At 48.1% G+C, this 24,235-nt stretch overlaps 1 protein-coding gene across 1 annotated transcript; it reads right to left on the bottom strand.

Moving 5' to 3' along the window:
* Window positions 1-6,251: 6,251 nt before the first annotated feature.
* On the bottom strand, window positions 6,252-23,946 carry CFAP97D2 (CFAP97 domain containing 2). The gene is made up of 5 exons (XM_047756348.1): window positions 23,784-23,946; window positions 13,381-13,461; window positions 12,390-12,506; window positions 11,087-11,298; window positions 6,252-7,480 (listed from the first exon to the last, which is right to left on the bottom strand). The coding sequence occupies exons 1-5, from the start codon at window positions 23,871-23,873 to the stop codon at window positions 7,471-7,473; spliced, it is 510 nt and encodes a 169-aa protein (XP_047612304.1). The 5' UTR covers window positions 23,874-23,946; the 3' UTR covers window positions 6,252-7,470.
* Between the last annotated feature and the right edge of the window lie 289 nt (window positions 23,947-24,235).

Genomic DNA, 24,235 nt, shown 5'->3' with positions numbered 1-24,235 from the left:
GGCATTGGTGGGGCTCTAAGAGAAAGCCCAGGCCAGTCAGAGAATGAAGAAACCTAGTCAGGCTGGGATACAGACAGCAAGAGGTCATAAGATGAAAGGAGGTACATTTTATGTGGGAATGTACAAGTGTGTGGGAAAAACAGCCACATCTAGTCATCTACAATGTTTACAGCTTCATCTAGTATTGAAAGTATTTTATTAACACCCATCTTGTTTACTCCAAGGTATATTATTGCTGTTTAAAACATAGTGCTAAGGGCAGTTTTATTTTATTTTATTTATTTTTTATTACTATTTTTTTTTCTTTCTGCCATCTCTTGGGCCACTCCCGTGGCATATGGAAGTTCCCAGGCTAGGGGTCTAATCGGAGCTGAAGCTGCTGGCCTACACCAAGGCCACAGCAACGCTGGATCCGAGCCGCGTCTGCAACCTACACCACAGCTCACGGCAACGCCGGATCGTTAACCCACTGAGCAAGGGCAGGGATCGAACCCGCAACCTCACGGTTCCTAGTTGGATTCATTAGCCACTGCACCACGATGGGAACTCCCTAAGGGCAGTTTTAAAAAATAGCAGCATCATTATCACTGAAAACAGGTGTGAAAGCATTTAAGCTGGAGATACACGCACATCCCAATAAATACCCACATGTACCTGGGCCTATTAGCAGCTGAGTTCTTCTCCACGTCTGGTCCTCAGGTAAGTATATTTTGTTGGGCAAATTCTTTGATTAGCCACTTAGGGTGGGATGGAAGATCCACAAGGGTCCTACTCAGGAAGGAATAAAAAGGATGGTTGCTGAACTGCTGATAAGGTCAGAAAGTCCCATTTGATGATCAGATTTGGGTTTTGTTGAGTGTCAGGCTCAAATTGAGAGAAGTAGAAGGGCTAGCTCAGCTATTTGGGCAGAGAAGGAAGGAGAGAAAGGAGGAAAGCAGCTGAACTCAGAGTAAAGAGACAGGGAACAGAGATGTTTAAAATGAACTTTGCAGGAGGTTTACTGTGTGGGGCTTGAGTCAGCATTTCTTTCTCCCACTGAAGCTGTTGGTGACTCTACACCCATGGCTGGTGAGTGGCTGGGGGGTCTCATCCAGCACTGCGTGGCCTGCAAGGAGCAGAGTAGGGTGTGGGGGGTGCGGAGGGGGAGCGAGCCAGGGCGGGGTCCATGCTACTGGAAAAAGGGAAACTAGGTGCTCTGAGCAGCACAGAAGGGAGTCAGTGAAAACCGAAGGCTGTGGTGTTCCAGAGGAGAATGAGAAGAAACAGCAATTGACATCAACGACCGTGGCTAGGGACTGCAGGGGGCTTTGGTGACCCATTAAATCCGGTCCACGCATGTATATAGAAAATGCACATTGTGCCGGCAGCGCACATTACCATGTAAGGCAGGGAGAGACAGGTTATTGATGTGTACGCCGCTGTCTGAGTCCTCTTCTGACGGCACCGTGGCAAGCTGTGATTCATGTGGAAACGTTACTTTGATGGATTTTACATAAGGATCTGAAGGGGTTCACAACACACCACCCCAAAATATACGACTTTGGCTGACTGGATACTTCAAGAAACAGCAGGTGCAAGCACGGCTCTCTGCACACCAGCTTTCTACCTAGAACTTGGGCATAAGTTTCTCTCGAGAAAGACACCCTCCTCCACCAAGAGATGCCCTCTGCTCACCACCAGAGACAAGGAGTCACCAGAGACGGTGTTCACAACACAACTACAGTGACCCTCATCTTCCCTCACTCCCAGGTGTCTCCCACAGGTACTGCCGCAGGCCCAGTCCATCTGACTTATTACAACCTGATAGGGATGGAGTAGGCACAGGTAGCGGTAGACATCTCGATAAGGGACCATAGATAGAGAAGGAAACCTAAGAAACGTTGGGAGATCACGGTAAGTTAACAACTGCTCAAGAAAGCCATCAGAACAAGGCAGGCTGCTTGACTGGTGGAAGTTCGAGAATTGCCTCAGGTCGTTGGGTGCGGGATGGGGTGAAGCCTGCATTCGGGTTCAGACCAAGGGCAGGAGTTTGAGGACCACCTTTCTGCTGATTTGAATACACACCTTACCAGATACTAAGGAGGGGCTACTGATCGAAGAAAGAGGAAGAGGCAGTCTCTCCCCACCCCCACTCCCCTTGGAGGATAAAACTGTAGCCCACCTAATGCTCAGGCAGAGCCTCCTTGCCTGCCCACTTGCATCTCTCACAGCCACCTATCTTAATAAATCTATTTCTTGCCTATCCCTTTGTCTCTCGCTGAATTCCTTCTGCATGGAGGCATGAAGAACTTGAACCTCAGTGAATCCGGACACCAGGGGAGTGATTTTAATTTAAAACCATGGGTTCAAGTCCCAATCTGGCTTTAGGCTGGGTTCGAGTCCCAATATGGGTTCTGGCTAGGTTTAGGCCATTAGTGCTGTCAGTTTCATCCTCATGACTTATCATTCTTTGCTTAAAAAGGTACCTGATGGAGTTCCTTCGTGGAGCAGTGGAAATGAATCCGACTAGGAACCATGAGGTTGCGGGTTCAATCCCTGGCCTCGCTCAGTGGGTTAAGGATCTCTCGTTGCCGTGAGCTGTGGTGTAGGTCGCAGATGTGGCTCAGATTCTGTATTGCCGCGGCTTTGGCTCCGATTTGACCCCTAGCCTGGGAACCTCCATATGCCTCGGGTGCAGCCCTAAAAAACAAAACAAAACAAAAAAAGGTACCTGAGCTCCTGGGTTTAATGGTCTCTTCAGGTTTTCATTTTCCTTTTGAATACTCCCACGTACATGTAAAATATCAGATAAATTCGTATGCTTTCCTGCTGTTTATGTCTTACGTCAGTTTGATTCCTTGGCTTCACATCCTAGGAGGGTGAAAGGAAGCTTTTTCCTCGCCACAGAACTTACCCCTACTACTTCTAAACATGATTCTGCTAAAATTCTTGGGGAACCTTATATTTTCCCAAATTGGATTTAATAACTTGGAAACTCTTATAATAAAACAGCAGCCCATAAAACTGTGCTGAAGAATTGCCAGTTTGAGCGTAGGCAGCACTTGCTGGTTGCAGCAGCTCTCAGCATTCCAGGTTACTTAGTAAACACTGATTGAGAACAAGTGGTTTTTTTGCTGCAGTTTACAATTTGGTAAAGCTAGTGGGGAAAAAAACCTGAGGAAAAGTGCTAATTAGGGAAGCTGGCATTACAGGCTCCTTGACTCTTCTCACCAAGCTGGGAAAGGGAGAGAGTGGCCTCCCCATCCCCCGGCCCGCACCCAGTACCTGGGGCTCTAGGTCTGGCCCCACGCTGCGCTCCGAGATGAGCTGCGGCTCCGGAGCCGCCAGCAGAGGGCGCGCCGCCTGCGCATTCCCGGCTCTCCAAGGTCAGGCCCTTTCTGGGACGCGCCCCTGGCCGCCGGGGGCGTGGACCCACCCGGACACAGGAGGCCGGAGCCTTGGGGAGGCTCAGGCAGGTCCTAGACCCTGAGGACCAGGGAGGCCCGGTTACCAGCTGTTAGGTCCTTTGCGTTTCAGCCACTGCTGTGAGGGTCAGTTTGCTTTGTGGTGTCCCCAACGTACTCAAACGTTAACGTGAAAATTAACCTGTTTCTAAGTAATTTCTCTAACAACCAAGGAGTGTTAAGCTTCTACAGTGTTATTGGAGTTTGTGGTTAACGCTGGGAAGAGAAAACTAATGGGCACAGCAGCATCCTGGTTACATGGTCCAGGGGCTGCAGTGGTTCCCTGAGGTGGGACATGCGCTCACCGGCGAGGATCCTGCATTCACTTCTCTCAAGTTATCCTCAGAATCCGTGCTCCTGCTTCCTGGCGGCTGAAGCTCAGGTCTCACACCCATGGTCCTACCCGGCCCCATGTGTGGAGCCCACCTCTCTCAGGAGTTTGCTTTCTCTGCTAGGCAGCCTGACCTCCCCGCCAACCAAGCCGCTAAGTTAGAGCTGCAGGTTGGCCATTGCAGACCTCCAGCACTGGCAAGGCCTGGCCTCTGTCCAGCACCCACTTCTGCATTTCCAGAACGTTCCCTCACATTCAGGCCTTGGTCTGCTTGGCACCCAGAGCAGGGGCCTACGTGCACCCAAGTCCAGAGGGAAGGAGGCCGTCCCCTCCAACTGGGATACAGGGACCCTGGGAGCTCTGAGGTGGCCTTACGTGGACCTTTCCTGAGGCTGTTTGTCAGGCCCATTGTCTCAGGGTCCATGTTGGGGGAGCTGGGGCCCAGGCTTTGCGATGGGTGGGCCCAAGGGCAGCGCCTCCTTGCCTTACCAGGTGTCAGTCTGGGCCCCTGGGCCCTTTGCTGCCGGCACCCCCACCCTCCTCCCTCTCTTCTTCCTCCACCTTCCCGCCACTGTTCCTGGTCATTATATTTATGGGGATTTAAAAGCATTCCAAAGTTCTACATATTTGAACTAATTTGATGCGCATGTCATACAGGATAAACACATCTCCTCACCTGAAAGCATACCTAGTACTTCTTACTTTTCAAGTTACCTTCGAAATCAGAACTCCTCGGAGTTCCCTCTGTGGTGCAGTGGGATTGGAGGTATCAGGAGGCGCTGCTATCAACCTTAAATTGCCACAGTTGTAAAGGAGGTGCAAATATGAGACCAAGTGTTCCGTCTCTACTAGGCGAGTTTTTCTGTCAAATTTAGCCCGATCTCAAGACTCTAAACACTGTACTGTACTGTGCCCAGTTTGAGAAACAGGGTGTGGACAACCTGGCAAACTCCCCAGAACGCACCAAAGGCCAAATGCAGTCATGATCCAGTTTCGAGCACAAGCCTTTGCTCTGCATAAGGGGCTTGGAGAGGCTAAGTAAGCTTCTCAGTCACTCAGAGAGCCCACTGAAGAGTGCGAACTCACACCCAGTCTGACTGACTCCAGGCCCATGGTTTTAAACACTATCCACTCGAGAGCCTGCCTGCCAGGAGTGGGGAGGAGGCTGGGTGCTTCCACGTGGACCTGGAACCTGGAAGGGCGATTCAAGTGTTTGTGCAGGAAGGATCAAAGTGGGTCTCTGGTTCTCTTTTATTTTAGTAGGGGAGTCACCCTAAATCCACAGTGCGAGTTAGGTGTGGCCAAGCGCATCAGGTACTGTGATGCTACGGAGGCCCAGCTCCGAGGAGCGCGTCAGTCTGCCTCGACTGGCCCCCAGGACCTGGCCCATGCACAGAGTTTGTTGGTAAATGAGTGAGTCTTTTAACTTTTTTTTTTTTTTTTTTTTGAGGCCTTAACTGTGTTAAGAACTGGGTTCAGTGCGTTGTAGAACAGTTTAAGCATGGCCTTACCTGGGTGTGGCAGAGAAGGTGAGCAGATTCTGAGACCCTCTCAGCAGAGTGGTAATCACTGCACACAAAACCTACTGACACCTCCATCTTAGGGGATGTGTTTGGGGTCAGGTTGGAATTTCATCACACTGAAGAGTTTTAATCTGATTTATTTAGGTATTTGTTAAAGTAACAATCCCAGATTTTAGGGCAGATTACACAAATACAGCTGAGAATTGTAAACAAATCCACAACAGCACAAAATATGGTAGAGTGAGAAGAATCAGAGAAGAAAATCCAATTCAGAAGTCTTTAACCTCCCGTGTTACTCTGCATAATTTGTTTCCAGCTATTAGCCTAAGAAGCATGTAAAATAGTTTTGCTGCATCATCTGGTCAGATATATCCTGTGGACACAGTTTTGGGTGCTGACTCATGATGTGCATTTACAGCTGTCCTTGTGTGATAATGGGGGGGGGGGTGCTGGCCCAGCTGAGGTGTGGACCAGCATCCTTTGGGACCCAAGCCGCCTGTGGCACCAGGAAACCAGGATGGCCTTGCCGTCTCCCTGTCACCACTTCTCACGCTTTTCCTTTCCTACTTTGTGTGCTGAGGCCTCTCCTACATTTCACTTTTGAGGTCCAGGATGTGGCCTTGCTAAATTTCAGTTTCAGTTCCTGTTGGATCAAAAATGCATATTGGAAACAAACACTATCCTTAGGTAAGGACAGTAACATATTAGTTTACTAGACTGCCTGGAAAATGAAGTATTTAAATGCATTGACAATTCCACTTTATTTAGAATTAATCTTATAGTTTTTAAAAAGCAGCCTATTGAGATACAGTTCTGTAACATAAAACTCGCCCTTTTCAATTGCGTATGTCAGTGGTTTTGGTATATTCAGTGTTGCGCAATCATCACCAAATCCAATTTTAGAAGTCTTTCATCACCCACCCCCAAGCCCCCCACGGTCAGATATGGCCCCCACTTCTCCCCCAGCCCCTGGCAGCCACTAATCTACTTTGCACGTCTATGGACTGGCCTGTGCTGGACCTTTCATAGAAGTGGAATCTGACGCTATGCGGCCGTTTATATCTGGCCTCTCACTGAGCATACCGCCTTCAGTGTTGACCCATAATGCAGCAGTTATTCCTTCTTAGGGTTGCATAATATTCTGTTGCATGGTTATTACCACACTTTGTTTATTTGCTCGTCAGTTGACGGAACATTCTTGCACAAGTTTCTGTGTGGACATGCCTTTTAATTCTCTGGAGCATATACCAAGGAGTGGAATTGTTAGGTTATATGGTAACTTTATGGTTACTTTTTGAGGAACAGCCAGACTGTTTTCCTGGGGAGGCGTTTTGTTGGGGAGGTGGCATCAGAGAGCTGGTCAGAGGTGGCTACGGGGGTTTCTTTTGAACCTTTTCCCAACTTTCTGGTCCTGTAAAACTGAGTTATTTCCTCCCTAAACCTGCAGTTTTCAAAAAGCTTGGTTTTGTCCTTCTACCCGCCTGGGTGCGAAGTCCCTGAACTTTCCAAGGATGGAGGCAGGGGCTTGTCTAGGAAAAGGGAAGCACACTGTTCAGAATAAGTCCCGCTAATTCAAAGCTGTCGCCCCAGTGTCAGGAAGGGGATTTTCGACAGGAAATCCATAGCTGAGTGTCTGTCCCTCTGCCCTGTGCCTGTCATCACCCTCGTCCTGCACACAGAAGCCAAGGCCCTGGAAACTCCCAACAGGGCACGAGGGCAGCTTATTAGAGCGCAGTCTTCGGAGCTGGATTTTCCGAGTTGGGATCCAGAGGTGCTGAGCCGGTGTTTGTTTCCAGGTCTGTCTTTTCAGGAGACAAAGCAGATGACCTCGCCTGGAGGCTCCACGCTGGGATGTGCTGCCCAGCCCTGCGGGGCCTGGTCTTTGTCAGAACTGCAAGTGCTGCTCCCTTTCTTGGGCTGCTCCATGGGCCCCACACTTAGCAAAGCCTGTGACACTTCAAATAAAGTGCAGTCTCTGGGCTGTAGCTGCCGGAAGCCCTATTTCTAGGAGCTTCTGTTTTCCCTTTCTTTGTTTTATTTTATCTTAACATCTCCCTTTGGTCTTGGGCTTTATCTGCTTCCTGTTTTGTTAAAGTGGAATTTCAAGAGAGTCAAAGTAAATAAGTGAAGGATGGGTTTGAAGCATAGTTTCCAAGTATTTTCTTGACATTTGCTAAAGAAAACTGTAAATGTGAAAAAAGTAAATAAGTAAGGACACAAAAACAAACAAAAAACTAGAAATGAGAGCAAATAGGATATGATACTTATGTCAATAAATATAAATGAATAAAACTGGGGGGAAAAACTTCTTGGACTAGATTAAAAAGCAAAATTACAGTGATCTGCTCAGAAAACACAAACCTGAAATCAAAAGACAGAGAAATACTAAAAATAAAATGATGCCAAAAAACAAATTAGACAGCCATAAACCAAAGGAGGGCGGCAGAGCAGGCAATAGGAATAAACACATGCGATCCCGGTGGCAAAGGGCCCCCAGACCCAGGACACGATGTCATTTGAGTGATTCCCTCTCCTAATGGGAGGACAGGGAGCCTTTTTGCTGCTGAGCCGTAGCCACAGTGCCTCCAGAAAGCAGTATGTATCAACTGTGAAGAATATGAAGTGTTTGATATTACCAACCGGTTTGTTTAAAGCATTTTTTGTTTGTTTGTTTTTTGGGGGGGTGGCCCTCACTTGAGGCATATGGAAGTTTCCAGGCTAGGGGTCAAATTGGAGCTGTAGCTTCCGGCCTACACCATAGCTTGCAGCAACACCAGATCCTTAACCCACTGAGGAAGGCCAGTCCTCATGGATAGTAGTCAGATTTGTTTCCGCTGAGCCACAGTGGGGACTCCCTGTTTACAATATTATTATTCCAAATTTATATTTGGAAAAGCGAACTTTTCATCTGTAACTTACACAATGTACAAAAATTCCACATTTATTAAATTCTATATTAATTCAATATTTAAAGTTAGTCAAGAAAACTATGAAAGAATTAAGGGAAACTATAGAAGAATATTTTTCTAGTCTTAGCTAGAGAGAGCCCTTCCTATGTGTGGCACAAGAACCAGGTGCCATAGGAAAAACGGTGACGGATTTGATGACCTAACAATAAACTGGGTGAAATGATAAATAATTATGTGGGGAAAATATCTGTGAGACTGATAACAGAAAAAAAGGAAATACTGATAACACACGAACTCTTGCTATTTATTAATAACTAAAAGAGACATACCAGTAGGAAATTGGTCAAAGGTGTGAATAGGCAATTAATTTGGAGAAGAAATCTGATGGAATGAGACAAGTGCAGTGCAGACATGTGGCAAGAGTGAGGACCGTGTGAAGCCATTGCAGCAGCTATGTGAGTTGCTGCAACATTGCGGGGAGGTTTGGTGGCACTGGAAAATGAAGTGTGCATGCCTTCTGATTGAATAACCTTACTTCTAGGAATGTAGGTTACAGAAATAATATGTTTAAAGAAACATCTGGGAGTTCCCATCATTGCGCAGTGGAAATGAATCCAACTAGGGACCATGGGGTTGCGGGTTCTATCCCTGGCCTCGCTCGGTAGGTTAAGAATCCCTCATTTCGGTGAGCTGTGGTGTAGGTCACAGACGTGGCTCGGACCCTGTGTTGCTGTGGCTGTGGTGTAGGCCGGCAGCTGTGGCTCCAATTAGACCCCTAGCCTGGGAACCTCTATAGTCCTCGGCTGCGGCCCTAAAAAACAAAACAAAGCGAAAGAAAATAAAGATACATCTGGACTAGGATGACTGTCATAGTTTCATTTGGAATAGTGAAAAACTGGAAACAACCTACATCTCTGTAGTTAAGGGACTGATTTAATAAATTAGGGCACATCTGTACCCAAAATACTTTGTAACTGCTGAAAAGGAGTGGAGACGGTCTTTGTGTACTGACATGAAGCCAGGCCCATGGTATGGTGTTGCATGAAATGAGCAACTTACGGAAAACTAGAGTGTGACCTCATTTCCTTTTAAATCAGCAGGTAGAGTGAGGAGTAAAAGCCAGTGCTTGCAAACAAGTCATTGGCAGCAATTACTTCCAGGCAGTCCAATCCAGGAGATGTTTGCCTTTTGCGTACACACTCTGTACTGTGTGATAATATACTTTTTAAATGAATAAATTTAGTTTTATAATTAAAAATAAAGATTTGTAACAAAATGTTCCAGGTTTCAATGCAAACTGCAAACTCGACTTTCTAACTGCCTCTTGACAGATGCACCTTGGTTTATCGCACCCCTGTCTCTATGTCACGTTGTGGTAATTCTCGCAGTCTTGCAAGCTTTTTCATTATTACCATGTCTGTCAGGGTGATCCATGATGTTACCACCATGACTCGCCAAAGGCCATTGATGGTTATAGCGTTTTCTAGCAACAGAGTATTTTTAAATTGAAGTGTGTACATTTTAGACATATGCTACCACACATTTAACAGACTACGGTATAGTATAAACATAACTTTTATATGCACTGGGAAACCAAAACATTTACGACTGTCTTTCCTGTGACATTTGCTTTACTGGGGTCTGGAATGGAGCCTGAGGTATCCTAAGGTGTGCCTGTAATTAGAAATTGCTCATTAGCTATGCATCTTTGCAAAAGGTACTTTGCTCTCTCCGTAACTCAAGGTTCTATGAGAAATGTCCAAGACAAGCAGGCAGCAAGGCTGGGGCTTTTCAATGTCCCTACCAGGCAGGGAAAAAGGCGTTTACTTAAGTTTTTACTTAAGTGTTTACTTAAGTTTTTTTGTTTGGTTTGTTTTTGTTTTGTTTATGGCCATACCCACAGCATATGGAGGTTCTGAGGCCAGGGACTGAATCCAAACCACAGCTGTGACCCTATGCCGGATCCTTTAACCCACTGTGCTGGGTCAGGAATTGAACCCACACCTCCACAGGGACCCAAGATGCTGCAGTTGGATTCTTAACCCACTGCACCATGGTGGGGACTCCTAAGCTTTGATATCTATGCATTTTTCCCTATTATGGACCAGATTTCAAGGGACAGAAATTCCTCAGAATGTTTTACAACATGCTATATATACACAGATAGGGGAGTGAGTGAGGATTTTACAAGTTTTTTTTTTTTTTTTTTGGCTGTGCCCGTGGCATGAAGAAATTCCCAGGCCAGGGATGGAACCTGAGCCATAGCAGTGACCTGAACCACAGCAGAGACGATGCCGGACCCTTAACAACTAGGCCACTGGGAAAATCCTACAACTCTTTAACCTGATTCCTTGGGACATTCATAAACAGGATAATTAATGACAAAATTAAAACGTCTCTCTTTTTTTCATTTGGAATTATGATTATGCCAGCAGCAAGGACAAGATGAAGAGGGAGAGTTTGCAGTTTAAGTGATTTGGCAAATTATTAACTTTCTTTGCCTTTCTGGATGCAGTGTGACAGCTATTTCAGGATTGTCACATAATTCCCCAATGAGGTTTTATGCACACTATTTTACTAAGTCACTGTTTTTTCACCGTATCTTTCTCCTGTGACCTATAATCAATCATCTGAACTCATTTTTATCTCCTTATGTATTTGGGTTTTTTGCCAAGTGGATGAATTTATCAGTTGAATCACTGTTCTGTGTCATCTATAATTAACATATGACCATTTGACATACTCAGGCTGGCAATACAACAAAATGCCAATACAATAAAATAGCAAAGAATTAGTGAGTCCAATGTTTGATGAATCGGATGAAGGGAATGGAAATTTCAAACAGCCGTGGATTTTAAAAGGAAATAAGAGCACAGTTACCTTCTCACGCGGGGGCCTGCCCTCGTCCGGGATCTCCGCCGCGGGGCCCGGGGGTCCCGGCCCTTCCCCGGTCCTCCCTCCATCTTCGAGCGCCGTAGGAAGGCTCCGAGCTTGTGATCCTCCCTAGAGCGTTTTCGTTTTCTCTCTGAGCTCTGCGAAGCTCCTGTTCTCTTTTCCTCCCGTTTATACTCCGGGAAACAGCATAGATATTTCTTGAAATACGGAGAGAATTAAAGTCTGCGACAGAGTCCTTGTTTCGAGGGAACGAGCTGTTTGCCACTCAGGCAGCACGGGTTCCCAGAGCTGGGGCGTTCCCTCCCTCCCTCGTCTCACAAGCCATTGCAAGCCCATCGGGCTCTGGCGCCAGAGAGGGAGATCCACTGGAGCCCGGGTGGGGAGGTGGGGGTGCTCAGAGTTTCCTGGGGCCATGGGAAGAGGTGGCCATCAGGAGCAGTGATGCTGGGACAAAGCCTGACAATGGCAGGTGCCGGCATTGCAGGCAAGAGTCCCAGGTCCCAGCCTATCTCATCACAGAACATTTATGGAGCGTCCTCTAAACGCATCAGACTGTTTCACTGACAACGTGTTTTATATACACCAGGAAGAAAACTGCTGCCAGCAAAACAATGCCAGTCCCTGGAAGAGGTATTCTCATTTCAGAGCCACTACTCTGTGTGTGTGTGTGGGGGGGGGGGGCGTGTCTTAGCATCTGTGAAATTGTCTCACTTAATTCCTAGAGATGGACACTATTGTTAGCCCTCTGAGGTTAAAGACGTGCCAATTCCCAGAGCCAAGTGGTGATGGGGCTGGAGCTGGAGCATGTGGCCCAGCAGGTCTGGGTTGGGGTCCAGCATCAGCTGATGTAGGCTGGTGTCCTGGGTGTGTAAAGGGTCACAGCTCGGAGGGTGCTGAAGTGGAGGCAGGGCTCGGAAAGGGCCATCAGTATTGAGGGGAGGGGTTTAGGGAGACCAGAGGGCACAGTACAGCAGACAAAGATGACTAGGCAGAAAGGGAGTGTGAAGTCGGGAAAGAGTTAAAACCAGAAGGGAGAGGACACTGATGCTAAATGCTACAAAGAGCCCCAAATGCACATTTTTGGAGGTCAAAAACAGTGAAAAATCGGCAGTTTCATTCAACACACACACAGAGTAGGACTGAAAAGAGTATGCATGAAAATTACGCAGAAAGATGTCCATTTCAGCATCACTTATAAGAATGAAAATTCTCAGTTAACCTAAGGGCCTAGAAATAAACCTGGGTCCGCCCAGATCTGGTGCTGCCTGAGGGCATCAAGTCCCCTTACCTCCTGCGCGTGGGCGTCTCTGCTGGTTGTCTGTGCCTGGGGCCTCAGGATGCCCGACACCTTCTCCAGCAGCAGACGGTTGTCCCTGGTGATGACGGAGAGCCGGCCCTCCTCCAGCTGTTCAGACACACAGGAGCCATTGGAAGACCTGCTGGTCTGTGCAGCACGGTGTATAGTTCTGTCTAGAGGACCCTTCAGCCCCACCTTGCCTTGGTTTTAGTTGCATCCACCTGCACTGCTATAGCAGCTTCCTGTGTGGCAGGTGCAGGCTCCTTCGTGAATGGGGATGCCTTAGGATGAGGCCAAATTCCACATGCTCAGAGTGGAAGTCTCAGGGCGGATATGACTCCTTGCAAAGTTAGACCATCCCTAAAACTCTGACCTGTGACAGTGACACTAAGGAGGAAATCACTCTACATTTTAGGGGAGATTTTATACTGTTCAGAGGAAGGAAAGATTTGAGGCCAGAGGCAACGAATATCCTCTCGTTTTAGGTTTTGAATTAATTGAACTGCTGGTTTGCTCCTCTTTTGTTCTGCCCGCCTAGGCTATCATCCAGCAGACACACAAAACACACACAGCATTTTGCTTTTGGAGGCAGTACTCACAGTATAACCATGCAACTCTTGTTCTCACCAAATGGCTTAAACTTCAAGAAATAAATATTCTGAGGTGGTCACGAAATGGTCTGGTTTAAAGGAATGATGCCAATTACTCTAATTGCTGCTATGTGTTCTCTCCCTTCCCTCGTCCCCCTTTTGCTGGATGCCTGCCAGGTTAACGGGGCGACTTAGAGAAGGATTTCTGCTGCAGTATCACCAGCTCCGTTCCGGGCGAGACGAGCTTAATCGGTTACTTAAAGGTATTTTATTTTTGATTTAAGACTTGTTTATTCCTTACCGAGCCTGACTTTTTCATTTTCCTGGATTTTAAGCTGGCTTTCTGTATTATGTTCACTATAACAGTAACTGGCAATAGAAAGGAAAGTTACCTTGAGCTTCCCAAGTTTAAGGTGGAGGTGACTGGGGGTCGGCTGGGCGTGGGAGTCCACCAGCGGCCGGGCCTCCTGGACCTGCACAGAGCGGGCGGCGTAAGCTGGGCATACTCTTACCAGGTCATTATCTGAGCTTCAGTGGGACAGATTCTGGGTGGCTGGTACTGGGGGCGTGTAGGCATCATTATTTGCGGCACCAAAGGAGTCTGGTTGGCCTGTGGCAGGAAGTTCTGAGTGAGGCTCAGGACTTGATTCAGAACCTCAGTGTCCCCTGGAGGGAACCAGGCCAAACTGCATTGTCATTTTCTTTTTTCTTTTCTTTTCTTTTTTATCTTTTCTAGGCCCGCACCCGCAGTATGTGGAGGTTCCCAGGCTCGAGGTCTAATGGGAGCTGTAGCCACCGGCTTACGCCAGAGCCACAGCAACACAGGATCCGAGCCGCGTCTGTGACCTACACCACAGCTCACCGAAATGAGGGATTCTTAACCCACTGAGCGAGGCCAGGGATCAAACCCACAACCTCATGGTTCCTAGTTGGATTCGTTAACCACTGAGCCACGACGGGAACTCCGCATTGTCATTTTCAAGTGGTGAATCAGGTGGGTGTGGAGTGAGATTTTTTACTGAGATTTTATTAAATGATTTCGTTAAACTACCAGCTGACATTCTGCTCTGCTCTCATTGTCAAAGGGCTTTGAGACAGTGAATTATGTCCTTGCATCCACCTCACTCTGACTTCTGAGCCTCCAGCAGTATTTTCAGGATAAGCCCCTTAGCCATTGATTAAGTGCTAGATGATCCATGCAAAGTTTCCTGTCAGAAAATGTACAAAGGAAGAATTCACACTTTGCTTTTGGGCATAAGGGCCGTGATATCCCACTTGCAATAGAAAGCCCCTCACCCCAGATTCTAGACACCTGCTCACAGAGCACCTGCTGGGCCTCTCGCCAATGATCTGTTGGTGGGCGTGTTGAGGAGCCCCACCAGCTGTGTCTTCCAAAGTGACAACGTAAGCTTCAGGCATCTGGGAACCAAACCCACAAGTGTGATGGCACAGGCACATCCCAGGGACCAAGAGGCAGCAGAAGGGCTTGAATAACACACTCTGAAACTGGCACTGGTGCCCTGAGGTAGGGGACCGCTGGAGAGCAGAGGCAGGAGAGAGGAGCCCACATCCCTCTGCAAGGCCCTTGGTCACACGTGTGGAAGAGTACAAGTGGGGATGAGGCTGGCCAGTCTCAGGGCCATGGGGCCTCCTGGGGTGTGAGTCTGTTGTGGGGGGAGGGGTGGAGACAGCCCCAGTCCTCCGGCTTTGATACCTGGTGACACCAGGAGTGTGGGGGTGAGCAGGTCTGGGGTTCAGTGCATTTAACCCGACTCTGCAGAGCTAAGCAGAGGCCAGCAGTTCAGGCGGCAGGTTTGAGTCTGAGCTCATTGCAGTCATTAAAATAGCACTGTCTGGCCTCGTGATAGCACTTGCTTTTGACTACACTGCAGCTCACGTGTCTATTATTCACATGAAGTGCAGGGGAGGGAACTTCCTTGCGGGGATCTGCCAGTGGACAGATGTGAGAGGAGTGGAGTCGTGGAAAGCTGTCGTTTTATGGATGTCATATTGGAGACTGGGGTAAAATCATCAGCAGGTGTCCCATCTTGGAAGGAAAGTTGGATGAGGAGAGGGCTGGAGTGAGCGCCGAGGAGGAGGAAGGAGTTGCTTATGGAGACGGCCAGAGAGCAGTCCACCTGAAGGGACCTCTGGGCTGTGGGCTCCGCCCAGAGGGGGCCCTGTAAAGAGCAGGGGCAACACAGCCGTCTCGTAGGCGGGGATCCGAGCCCCTCCCTGCAGAGGACGTCAGAGCCCCCTTCTGGAGACTCTGGGCTGAGGGCACAGTGGGCTGGGCTCCTGGGGAGCCACACTCTGCAGGTGAGAGATGCGGTGGGGACAGAATTGCCTGGAGAAAGCCCCACCCCGACAGGTGCAGGGGTCCCCAACCAAAGAGCCAGCTCCAGGCTGTGCAGATGCCAGAACGTTTTCAGTACCTCACCCACCAGACGCTGGAGGACAGTTTCCAACACCAAAGAGAAATAAAGACGCGGAAAAAGGGAACTGGAAGAAACAGGTGACGAAGGGATCAAAGGAGAATGTCCAGTAAACTGTCTTGGAGAGAAAAAAGATCTCATGTCTGTGAGATAAGAAAAAGATTCCAGGAGAAAGGAAGGATTAGTGGCGATAGTTCTTGCAAATTGAAACTAGGATCCCTGAAATAAAAATCGAATTAACGAGTTGGAAGATAAAACCAAGAAATCTCCCCAAAGTTAACCAATCAGAGAGAGATGAGCAATGGAAAGGCTCAATCTAAGTCACTGAATTCCCAGAAAATGAAGGGGAGGAATACTCTGGGTCTCTAGAATGAAAGGATTCACCAAAAATAAATTAAAAGAGACTCACATGAAGGCATGTTATCATGAAATGACAGAACGCTTGGAATAAGGAGAAGACCCTAGAAGTTTCCAGAGAGGAAACTTGCACGCCCACAGTTGTATGGGAGTCAGATGGCTCTGAGCTTAGAGAGGAGGTGGTCATCCCTCCAAGAGAGCCCAGCCTCATGGGCCACGACGCCGAGGTATGCAGGGACATAGCTGTCCTGCCAGGGGTGACATCTTCCCGGCTCTGCATGTCGTGTGTGGCCGTGTGAGGCATTCTCACCAAGGGTTCCATGAAGTGTGTGTCTCTTCAGAGCTCCTCCTCTGTCTGGACTCTAGAGGCTGGAGTTTCCATGTTGGAGTCGCTCACAGACAGGAGCAGCAGCAGGGATTGCACATAGACAGTGTCTGAGCCTTTATAACTTTGGGGCCTGTTTATTGCAGCATCTCCTATTACCCTAAATAATCATAAACATCAGGAGTTCCCCTTGTGGATCAGAGGTAATGAATCCGACTAGTACCCACGAGGTTTCGGGTTCCATCCCTTGACTCACTCAGTGGGTTAAGGATCTGGCGTTGCCGTGAGCTGTGGTGTAGGCCACAGACTTGGCTCAGATCTGGTGTTGCTGTGGCTGTGGCAGGTGCAGCTCCGATTAGACCCCTAGCCTGGGAACTCCCATATGGTGTAAGTGTGGCCCTAAAAAAGCAAAAACAAAAAACAAAAAACAAAAAACCATAAGGATCAATGCCTTTCATATCCTGAGGGAAGGTTATTTCCAATCTAGAATTTTATACTGAATTTTCTATCAAGAGTGATGGTAGAATAAAAGAATTTTTGGAGTTCCCGTCGCGGCGCAGTGGTTAACGAATCCGACGAGGAAGCATGAGGTTGCGGGTTCGGTCCCTGCCCTTGCTCAGTGGGTTAACGATCCGGCATTGCCGTGAGCTGTGGTGTAGGTTGCAGACTCGGCTCGGATCCCGCGTTGCTGTGGCTCTGGCATAGGCCGGTGGCTGTGGCTCCGATTCAACCCCTAGCCTGGGAACCTCCATATGCCGCAGGAGCGGCCCAAGATATAGCAACAACAAAAAGACAAAAGACAAAAAAAAAAAAAAAAAAAAAGAATTTTTAACACAGAGACGAAAAGAAACAAACAAAAAAGTACCAGGTGAACAAAAACCTCCCCAGCATCTGTTCTTAGAAAGTGACTGCAGGTCGTGCTTCATTGTACTGGGAGTGTAAACCAGACACAGGCAACATGGCATCCAGGAGGGTTTTCAGCCTGGGAGCCCAGCAGGGGAACACCCTGGAGATTTACCCCACCAGGCCTGGAGAGCGCACAGGCCGCAGGCCAGGTGGGAGTGGAAGGCGGGGTGGAGGTGGGGCAGAACCAGATTCTCTGGGGGAGAGGTGGGATGTATCTGTGTATCTAAGAATCTGTTGATCAGCATTTGATGACAAATGGAGTATCTGGAAAAAAAAATAGCTACAAATATATAGAAAACTAAAGCAACCATGAAAACCAAGCAGTTAGTGACTCTTATAAGAGATTGTCAGAGAAAGGACATGTAATTACAGCTTAACAATAAATGATCTTGCAGCCACTATAACTGGTTATTGATTTAGTTGAGGTCAAGCTCTACCTCTTTTGAGAAGGTTTGACCCATGAGGAATGGAGGGGAAACCAGGAGAAAGCCCCTGGAGGGTCCAGGGTAGGGCCTTGGAAGGGACTTTGAGGGGGAAGAGGCTGCTGCTTGTTATAAGCTATTTTGGGTCTACATAATTTTTGAAATGTGCTTATATTACTAGGACAAAAATTAAAATTGAAAACCCATCAGATGGAAGGATCTAGTTGAGAGACAGACGACAGCAGAGTAGAGAGGAGGATGGTCATGGATGGCGGTCTGTGTGGGCTCCTGGGCTGGGCTGGGTGTCTGGGCCTATGGGAGCCCCCCACCCCCTGGCCCCCGAGTGGGCACAGAAGAGTATAAATAAATAGTCCTTTCTAACAGGGTTTTGCCAGATGAGTGTGAAGACTGGAATTTTGACAGCTTTGCAAAATGGGATATTGACAACTGTGTTATCGGAAAGGGACCAAAGAAAGCGCATCCGGACAGGAGAGGAGGGGCTGCAGGGCTGTGGAGCAGACAGGAGAGGTCTGGAAACCGCAGGGAAGGCAGAGGCCGTGCAGGCCGGTGAGCTCCTGCCTGGATGCTTTGGGGCGTCCTGCATGGAGGGGGTGGCGGCTGGCAAAGTGCAGCAAAGGAGAGAGCCCAGGGGCGTCTCTCAGCCCTTCCGGCCCTGACTCCTCACCCTGCTGACCACCCTCCTCTGGGGCCCCTGCAAGGACGCCTGTCGTCCTGTAGCAGACCTGCCTGCGTGCTGGCCTCCACCGCCCACTGAAGTGCAGGCTCCGTCACGTCCACATGCTCCACAGGCTCAGCACAGAGCACACCCCTCACTTTTGAGTCCTGAAGGAGCGCCTGGATGCAGCCAGGAAGCATATGGCCACTGACCGGATACCAGATGGTTCAGCTGGAGATGATAACTCTGGCAGTCCCATTGCCAATAATGTCTTAATGATGGGATCACGTGTCTGGAGAGCATAGGCATTTCTCTTGTGCAATGAGGTCAAGAAAGCAGCTCAGTGACTTGATAACCCAAAGCTTGACTGTGCCTCATGTCTCAAGATACAGGCGAGATGGTGCAGGCTTAAACTGGTATGATTTGTTTGTTTCGGAGGGCCTGGGGGGAACAGCCGAGCATCATGCCACTGGGGAAGACGCAGGAGGAAGAGACTGGGTTTTTAAACCACAGATCAAGCCCAAACCTTCCGATCCACAAAGGTCTTATATAGCAACTGTGTTCCAATGTCCTGAGTCAGAGGAGTCACAGACCTGCAGGCCAAGGGCTGCAGAGCTAAACAAGCTGTTTCAGGGTCTCAAGATGCCCACCAAATTCTGGTGGCATTTATTTGACTCTTCTGGTGCCCCATGGGTGGATGACATGGCTGTCCTGTCCTCTTTCACGCCGGATGCCTACCCTGGGTTCTGCGATGATGATAAGCCCTGGAAAGCCACGCCTGGAGGATCAGGCCCTGTGCTCTCCTCTGACTGCCTTAGCTCCTCTCCTCAGCAAACAATTTCCTGATGCTGTGTTTCAAAGGGATGAGAGTCTTGAGAGGGGTCGCCATTCAGCAATGCCAGCCTCCTGCCCTATTTATTGCATATTTTGAAAACAAATGTCACATTTGCACTTGAGGTTGTGTTTGCATCCCTGCTCCAACTCATCCTCCATCTCCCCAGCCCCCCTCATCTCCCAGCAACCCTCATCTCCCAGAACCTCCACCTCCCAGAACCCCCATCTCCCCAGAAGGCCTCATCTCCCTAGAAACCCCTCACCCTCCCAGCCGGCTCCTGCCCTGAAGTCAGCCCGTGACCTTCCCATCCCTGCTCCTAGGTTTTTATCATTAGGAAGGTGCCTATAATCAATATATTGTATTACTATGTTTTTAAATTTGTGAAAATATATTTACCTGTAATTGCCATTCTGCTTCTTTTCTCACTGAAATCTATTTTTTAAACTCTCATATACAATTTCAAACATAAGTTAAAATAGAGAAAAATTGTGAATCCCCATATAGTCTCACTCAGCAAAACCGAGGAACTTTGGTTTCATCTCCACCCCATGCCCACCCTCTCTAGTCTGAGATTATCGCAAAGCCAATCCAAGCAAATCCTTTGCGTTCTTAGATATTTTAATTTATATCTCTGAAAGGAGGACTCAGTGGTAACGAACCGGGATCCGTGAGGAGGCGGGTTTGATCCCTGGCCTCACTCAGTGGGTTCAAGGATCTGGCGTTGCTGTGGCTGTGGTGTAGGCTGGCAGATACAGCTCCCATTCGACCCCTAGCCTGGGAACTTCCACATGCCGCATATGCAGTCCTAAAAAGCAAAATAAATAAATAAATAAAAGGAAATTAAAAAAATATATACATAATTTCAATACCATAATCACACAAAAAATGACACTAGTTCTTTAAATATTCAGGCACTGCTCACATTTCTCTGATTATTTCCTCCTTCTCCCTCTCTCTTTTTTCTTTTTTTTTTTGTCTTTTGTCTTTTTGTTGTTGCTATTTCTTGGGCCGCTCCCGCGGCATATGGAGGTTCCCAGGCTAGGGGATGAATCGGAGCTGTAGCCACCGGCCTACGCCAGAGCCACAGCAACGCGGGATCCGAGCCGCGTCTGCAACCTACACCACAGCTCCAACTTCATGGTTCCTAGTCGGGTTCGTTTCCACTGAGCCACAGTGGAACTCCCACCTGGCATATCCTTAACCTGGCAGTTAGAAATTCAAGTTTTTCCTTGGCGAGACTACACCACAGGTGGTGCTGTGACATTGTGTCAGGAGGTGCACACCTGACAGTAACAGCATCCGTCCTTGATCAGGCATCGAAAGACAGAGACAATCTCACTCCACGGTCCATTCTACATTGATCAGTGCTTCTATGAGGGTGAGCCTTGCCTGAGTGGGCTGCACGCCTGGTTCTTTCTTTACTAACTTCAAGGCAGTGAGTTTCTGTGGGGCACCTTCTAAAGGTGCCCCTGGCATTAGGCGTCAGGTGCAGCCCATGGGTTTCAGTGTGTGGCGCTGACTTCTCAATGGGTGTTCATTGTGTCCCACCTTTGGCGTGAGAGCCTCTTCTAGCTGGTGTTTTGTGCCAGGCTGGCAGGCTGTAGCCTCCTCCTTCTAGAATGACAAGGCACTGCAGCATTTTCTTGTGTATCTCGCATCTCAGCTAGGCACCAGCCCTTCCTACAGCAGAACCTGGTTCAGTGGTCAGTGGCATCAGGGACCACTCCTGGGTGCTGGGAGTGTTGAGGACAGCTGAGTCTGTTATTCCTTAGCAGCTGCAGTGGCCAGAGCTCATCTGGTCCCCCAGCCTCGACTCAGGACCACATTCCCTTTAGTCAGGCTCAGTGGCCTCACTTCTGCCTCTAGAGTTAAAAGGACACCAACCTGACCACGTACTCATTTGCTTTATCCCATCCTAAACACACAACAGTCCATAAGAATAATCGTGACACTTATTTATTATTATTTTTGCCATTGGTTTATCATTAGGGGAATCTCACCACAAATGTACACACTCCTGGGTTTTCAAGACAACAGAAATAGGTCCTATCATTATGGTTATGAAGCCAATTGCACTTACACTTAGGTTCATTTTATTTGCTATATTTTGGAATGCTTTTTACATTTAATTTTGTTTTATAATAAGCAAAATATTTACACTGCTCCAAAGTCAAATCTGTCAGACAGTTTCTTTTTCTGAAGGTCTGGCTCTGTCCCTGTCATCCCCCCGCGCCCCGCCCCCCTGCTCCCTGTTGGCAAGTCTAACTTTACAGCTACCCCTTTATTTTGAAAATATGTGGATATATATATTATGTGCTTATGTGTAAATATATCTATATATGTATATGTATACAAACATTTCATCCCTTCTTTTTCGGATAAATGCATTTTCCTCCAAGTTGCTTTTTCCATTTCATGATACATTCTAGAGCTATCTTCATAATGATGTGTAGAGACACTTCTGATTCTTGTTATAGCCACACTGCATTCAACTGTGTGAAAGCACCCTAATTTTCACCCAGCTTGCTTCCAATGAACATTTGGGTTGGTTCCAATTTCGCTGTTAAAAATAATGCTGCATGAGCTTCTTTTTCAATTTCTTGTCTTGTTTTGGCAGTGTAACTTTGGGATGGATACTTAGCAGTGGTACTGCTGGGTTAAAAGATAAATGGGTATGTCATTTATTAGGTATTGCGAGAGCCTCCCACAGGGCTGGGCACCTCTGCATTTTAGTGTCTCCCGAGACACTGCCAACAACTCTGGAGATTTTGGCCGACCTGATAGCTGAGAAACGGTGTTAGAGTGGAAGTTTAATTTGCATTTCTCAGTCATAGGGAGGGTGACAGTTTTTCCACAGGTTAAGAGCTGTTTGAAATTCTTTTTCTATAAACGTTTGTTTATATCACTTGCACATTTTCACATAGGGGTGTTTGCATTTATCTTATTTTTAGAAGTTCTTCATATATAAATATATTAACCTCTGTCTGTGATTTAAGTTGTGATTATATTCCCAATTTTTCCTGTTTTTTCATTGATTCTTTGTGTTCTCCAGATTTTTAATCATTTCATCTACAATTAGAAAAAAAAATTGATATCAATTTCTTTCCATTTTCTTTTCTCTCTCTCTTTTTTTTTTTTTGGTCTTTTTAGGGCTGCACCCATGGCATGCGGAGGTTCCCAGGCTAGGGGTCGAATCCGAGCTGTAGCCACAGCCACAGCCATAGCAAGGTGGATTGGAGCTGTGCCTTTGACCTACACCGCAGCTCACCACAACACAGAATCCCAAACCCACTGAGTGAGGCCAAGTACTGAACATATGTCCTCATGGACACTAGTCAGATTCACTTCCCCTGAGCCACTGTGGGAACTCTCTTTCTATTTTCATACCTAATGGATGTGTCTTGTCTACTTTCATTGGCTAGTTATACAATATAAATGAGTGTAAGGGATAGAGGTCACTCTTGTCTAATTTCTTATTTTATAGGGAGCACGTATTAATTAAGACATTGGCTTAGGGTTGAAATATTTATATTTTAAAGGAAATATCAATAGCAAGTTCTATTTCATTGAGGTAATTTTAATTTTACCTTTAGCACGAATGGGTATTGAGGTTCTGAGGCCGAGGCCCCACTGAGATGCCTTCTTTCTCCTGCTATGGCACCAGAGTCCCTTCTGTTCCCCAGGGATTCTCAGCCAAATGGTGAGAAGGTCCTCTGAGGAGCTGACCCCTACTCTGAATTTGGAAGAGGAACCTGGAGACACTGGTGACACTGTTTACTATATGCTCTGAGTGCTGGGAGAGGGACACCGCCCTCCCAGACGGGGTGGGTGGGGGGAGGGGAGGCGGGCAAACAAGGTAAGTCATAAACACTGTCCATCAGTCATGCTGCGACTGAGGAGGAAAGAAGGCAGAAGAACAGGGAACCGAGGGAGGGGTGTGGGCACTGCTCCCAGAGCGCGCCCAGAAGACTCCAGAAAGACCAGAGGTCCCAGGAGGAAGGTGAGCCTGGGATGGTGAGAGGCTCATCAGGGCTCGTTTGGGCACCAGCAGAGGCCTGGGAGAGGGGCGCCGAGCCAGCCCCACAGCAAGTGCAGTGTCCCTGCACCCAGGTAGGCAGGAACTTGGTCCACTCCTGGGGACCCAATGCACTGCCCACCCCCTCTGGCTCCCAGGTCTCTTCTTGAGAGCACCCACCACTCAGCCTTCGCCGCCAGCCGAGATGGTGCACCTGGACAGGTCTCATGGGCAGAGGAGGCCAGGCCATGTTGGGACCACGTGGTGGCCTTTTCAAAGGAGATCCACATTTTCATCAAATAAATGGAAGCGATACCTTGTCTCCTCATGGCTGCAAAATCGGCCTAGTCCCCACTGTTTTGACAGGGGGAAGAGTCCCTTGAATCTTTTTGTCTTTTGGGTCATTTAGGGAAAACGAAGCACTTTATAAACATGTGCTATGGATGGTTCTAAAACATGCCACTTGATGGAGTTCCCGTTGTGGCTCAGCGCAATGAAACTGACTAGTAACCATCAGGATGGGGGTATGACCCCTGGCCTCGCTCAGTGGGCTAAGAATCCTGCCTGGCGGTGAGCTGCGGTGTAGGTTACAGATGCAGCTCAGATCTGACCCCTAGCCTGGCAACATTCATGTGCCCTGGGTGTGGCCCTAATAAAAAATAAGTAAAACATGGCACTTGAAAACCATAATCTATTTAACGGAATTTTCATTGTATGGTTAACATAGATGAGCAACCTCTAAGGAAATGTCATTTCAACTATTCCATCTCCAGGGATCCTGGTGCCAGGGCATTGGGGTGCAGCTCTGCCCGCCCACCCCCTACCTTTCTCCTGTGGTCCTGGTAGGCTTTCTTCCACGTGCCCTGCAGACTCTCCTTGCTGCAGGTGAGAGTCAGCAGGGGGGCTCTGCGCATCTCGGACAACTGACTCCACCTGCTCCCTTCAGAACAGAGCCGGCTCAGGCTCAGGCGTTGGTGCAGTCCTGGAAACATGGTGTTTGTTGGGTCAGGTGACAGTCGCCATGGCAACTAAGCTCAGGGAGGGAAGAGGTGTGGGGGTGGCCTGTGCATTTAGCAGAGAGGGGTTAAAAGTTCTTCCCTCCAGTGATGCCAGTTTGCTAAACACTCCTCCCCACCATCGCTGAAGAATCAGGTAAAGAATCTCTCCCAGCCAACCTCTCTCCACCCCCTGCCCGGCCTCCTTCCCTCCTTTCCTGCCTTATCCCCTTCCGCTTCTGTCTTCGAAGCTGATAATGATTTGGACAACTCCAAATATT

The sequence above is a fragment of the Phacochoerus africanus genome, chromosome 13, assembly GCF_016906955.1.
Source record: "Phacochoerus africanus isolate WHEZ1 chromosome 13, ROS_Pafr_v1, whole genome shotgun sequence".
Lineage (NCBI taxonomy): Eukaryota > Metazoa > Chordata > Mammalia > Artiodactyla > Suidae > Phacochoerus > Phacochoerus africanus.
The sequence above is the reverse complement of the archived record's forward strand: the minus strand, read 5'-3'. Positions and strand labels throughout refer to the sequence as shown.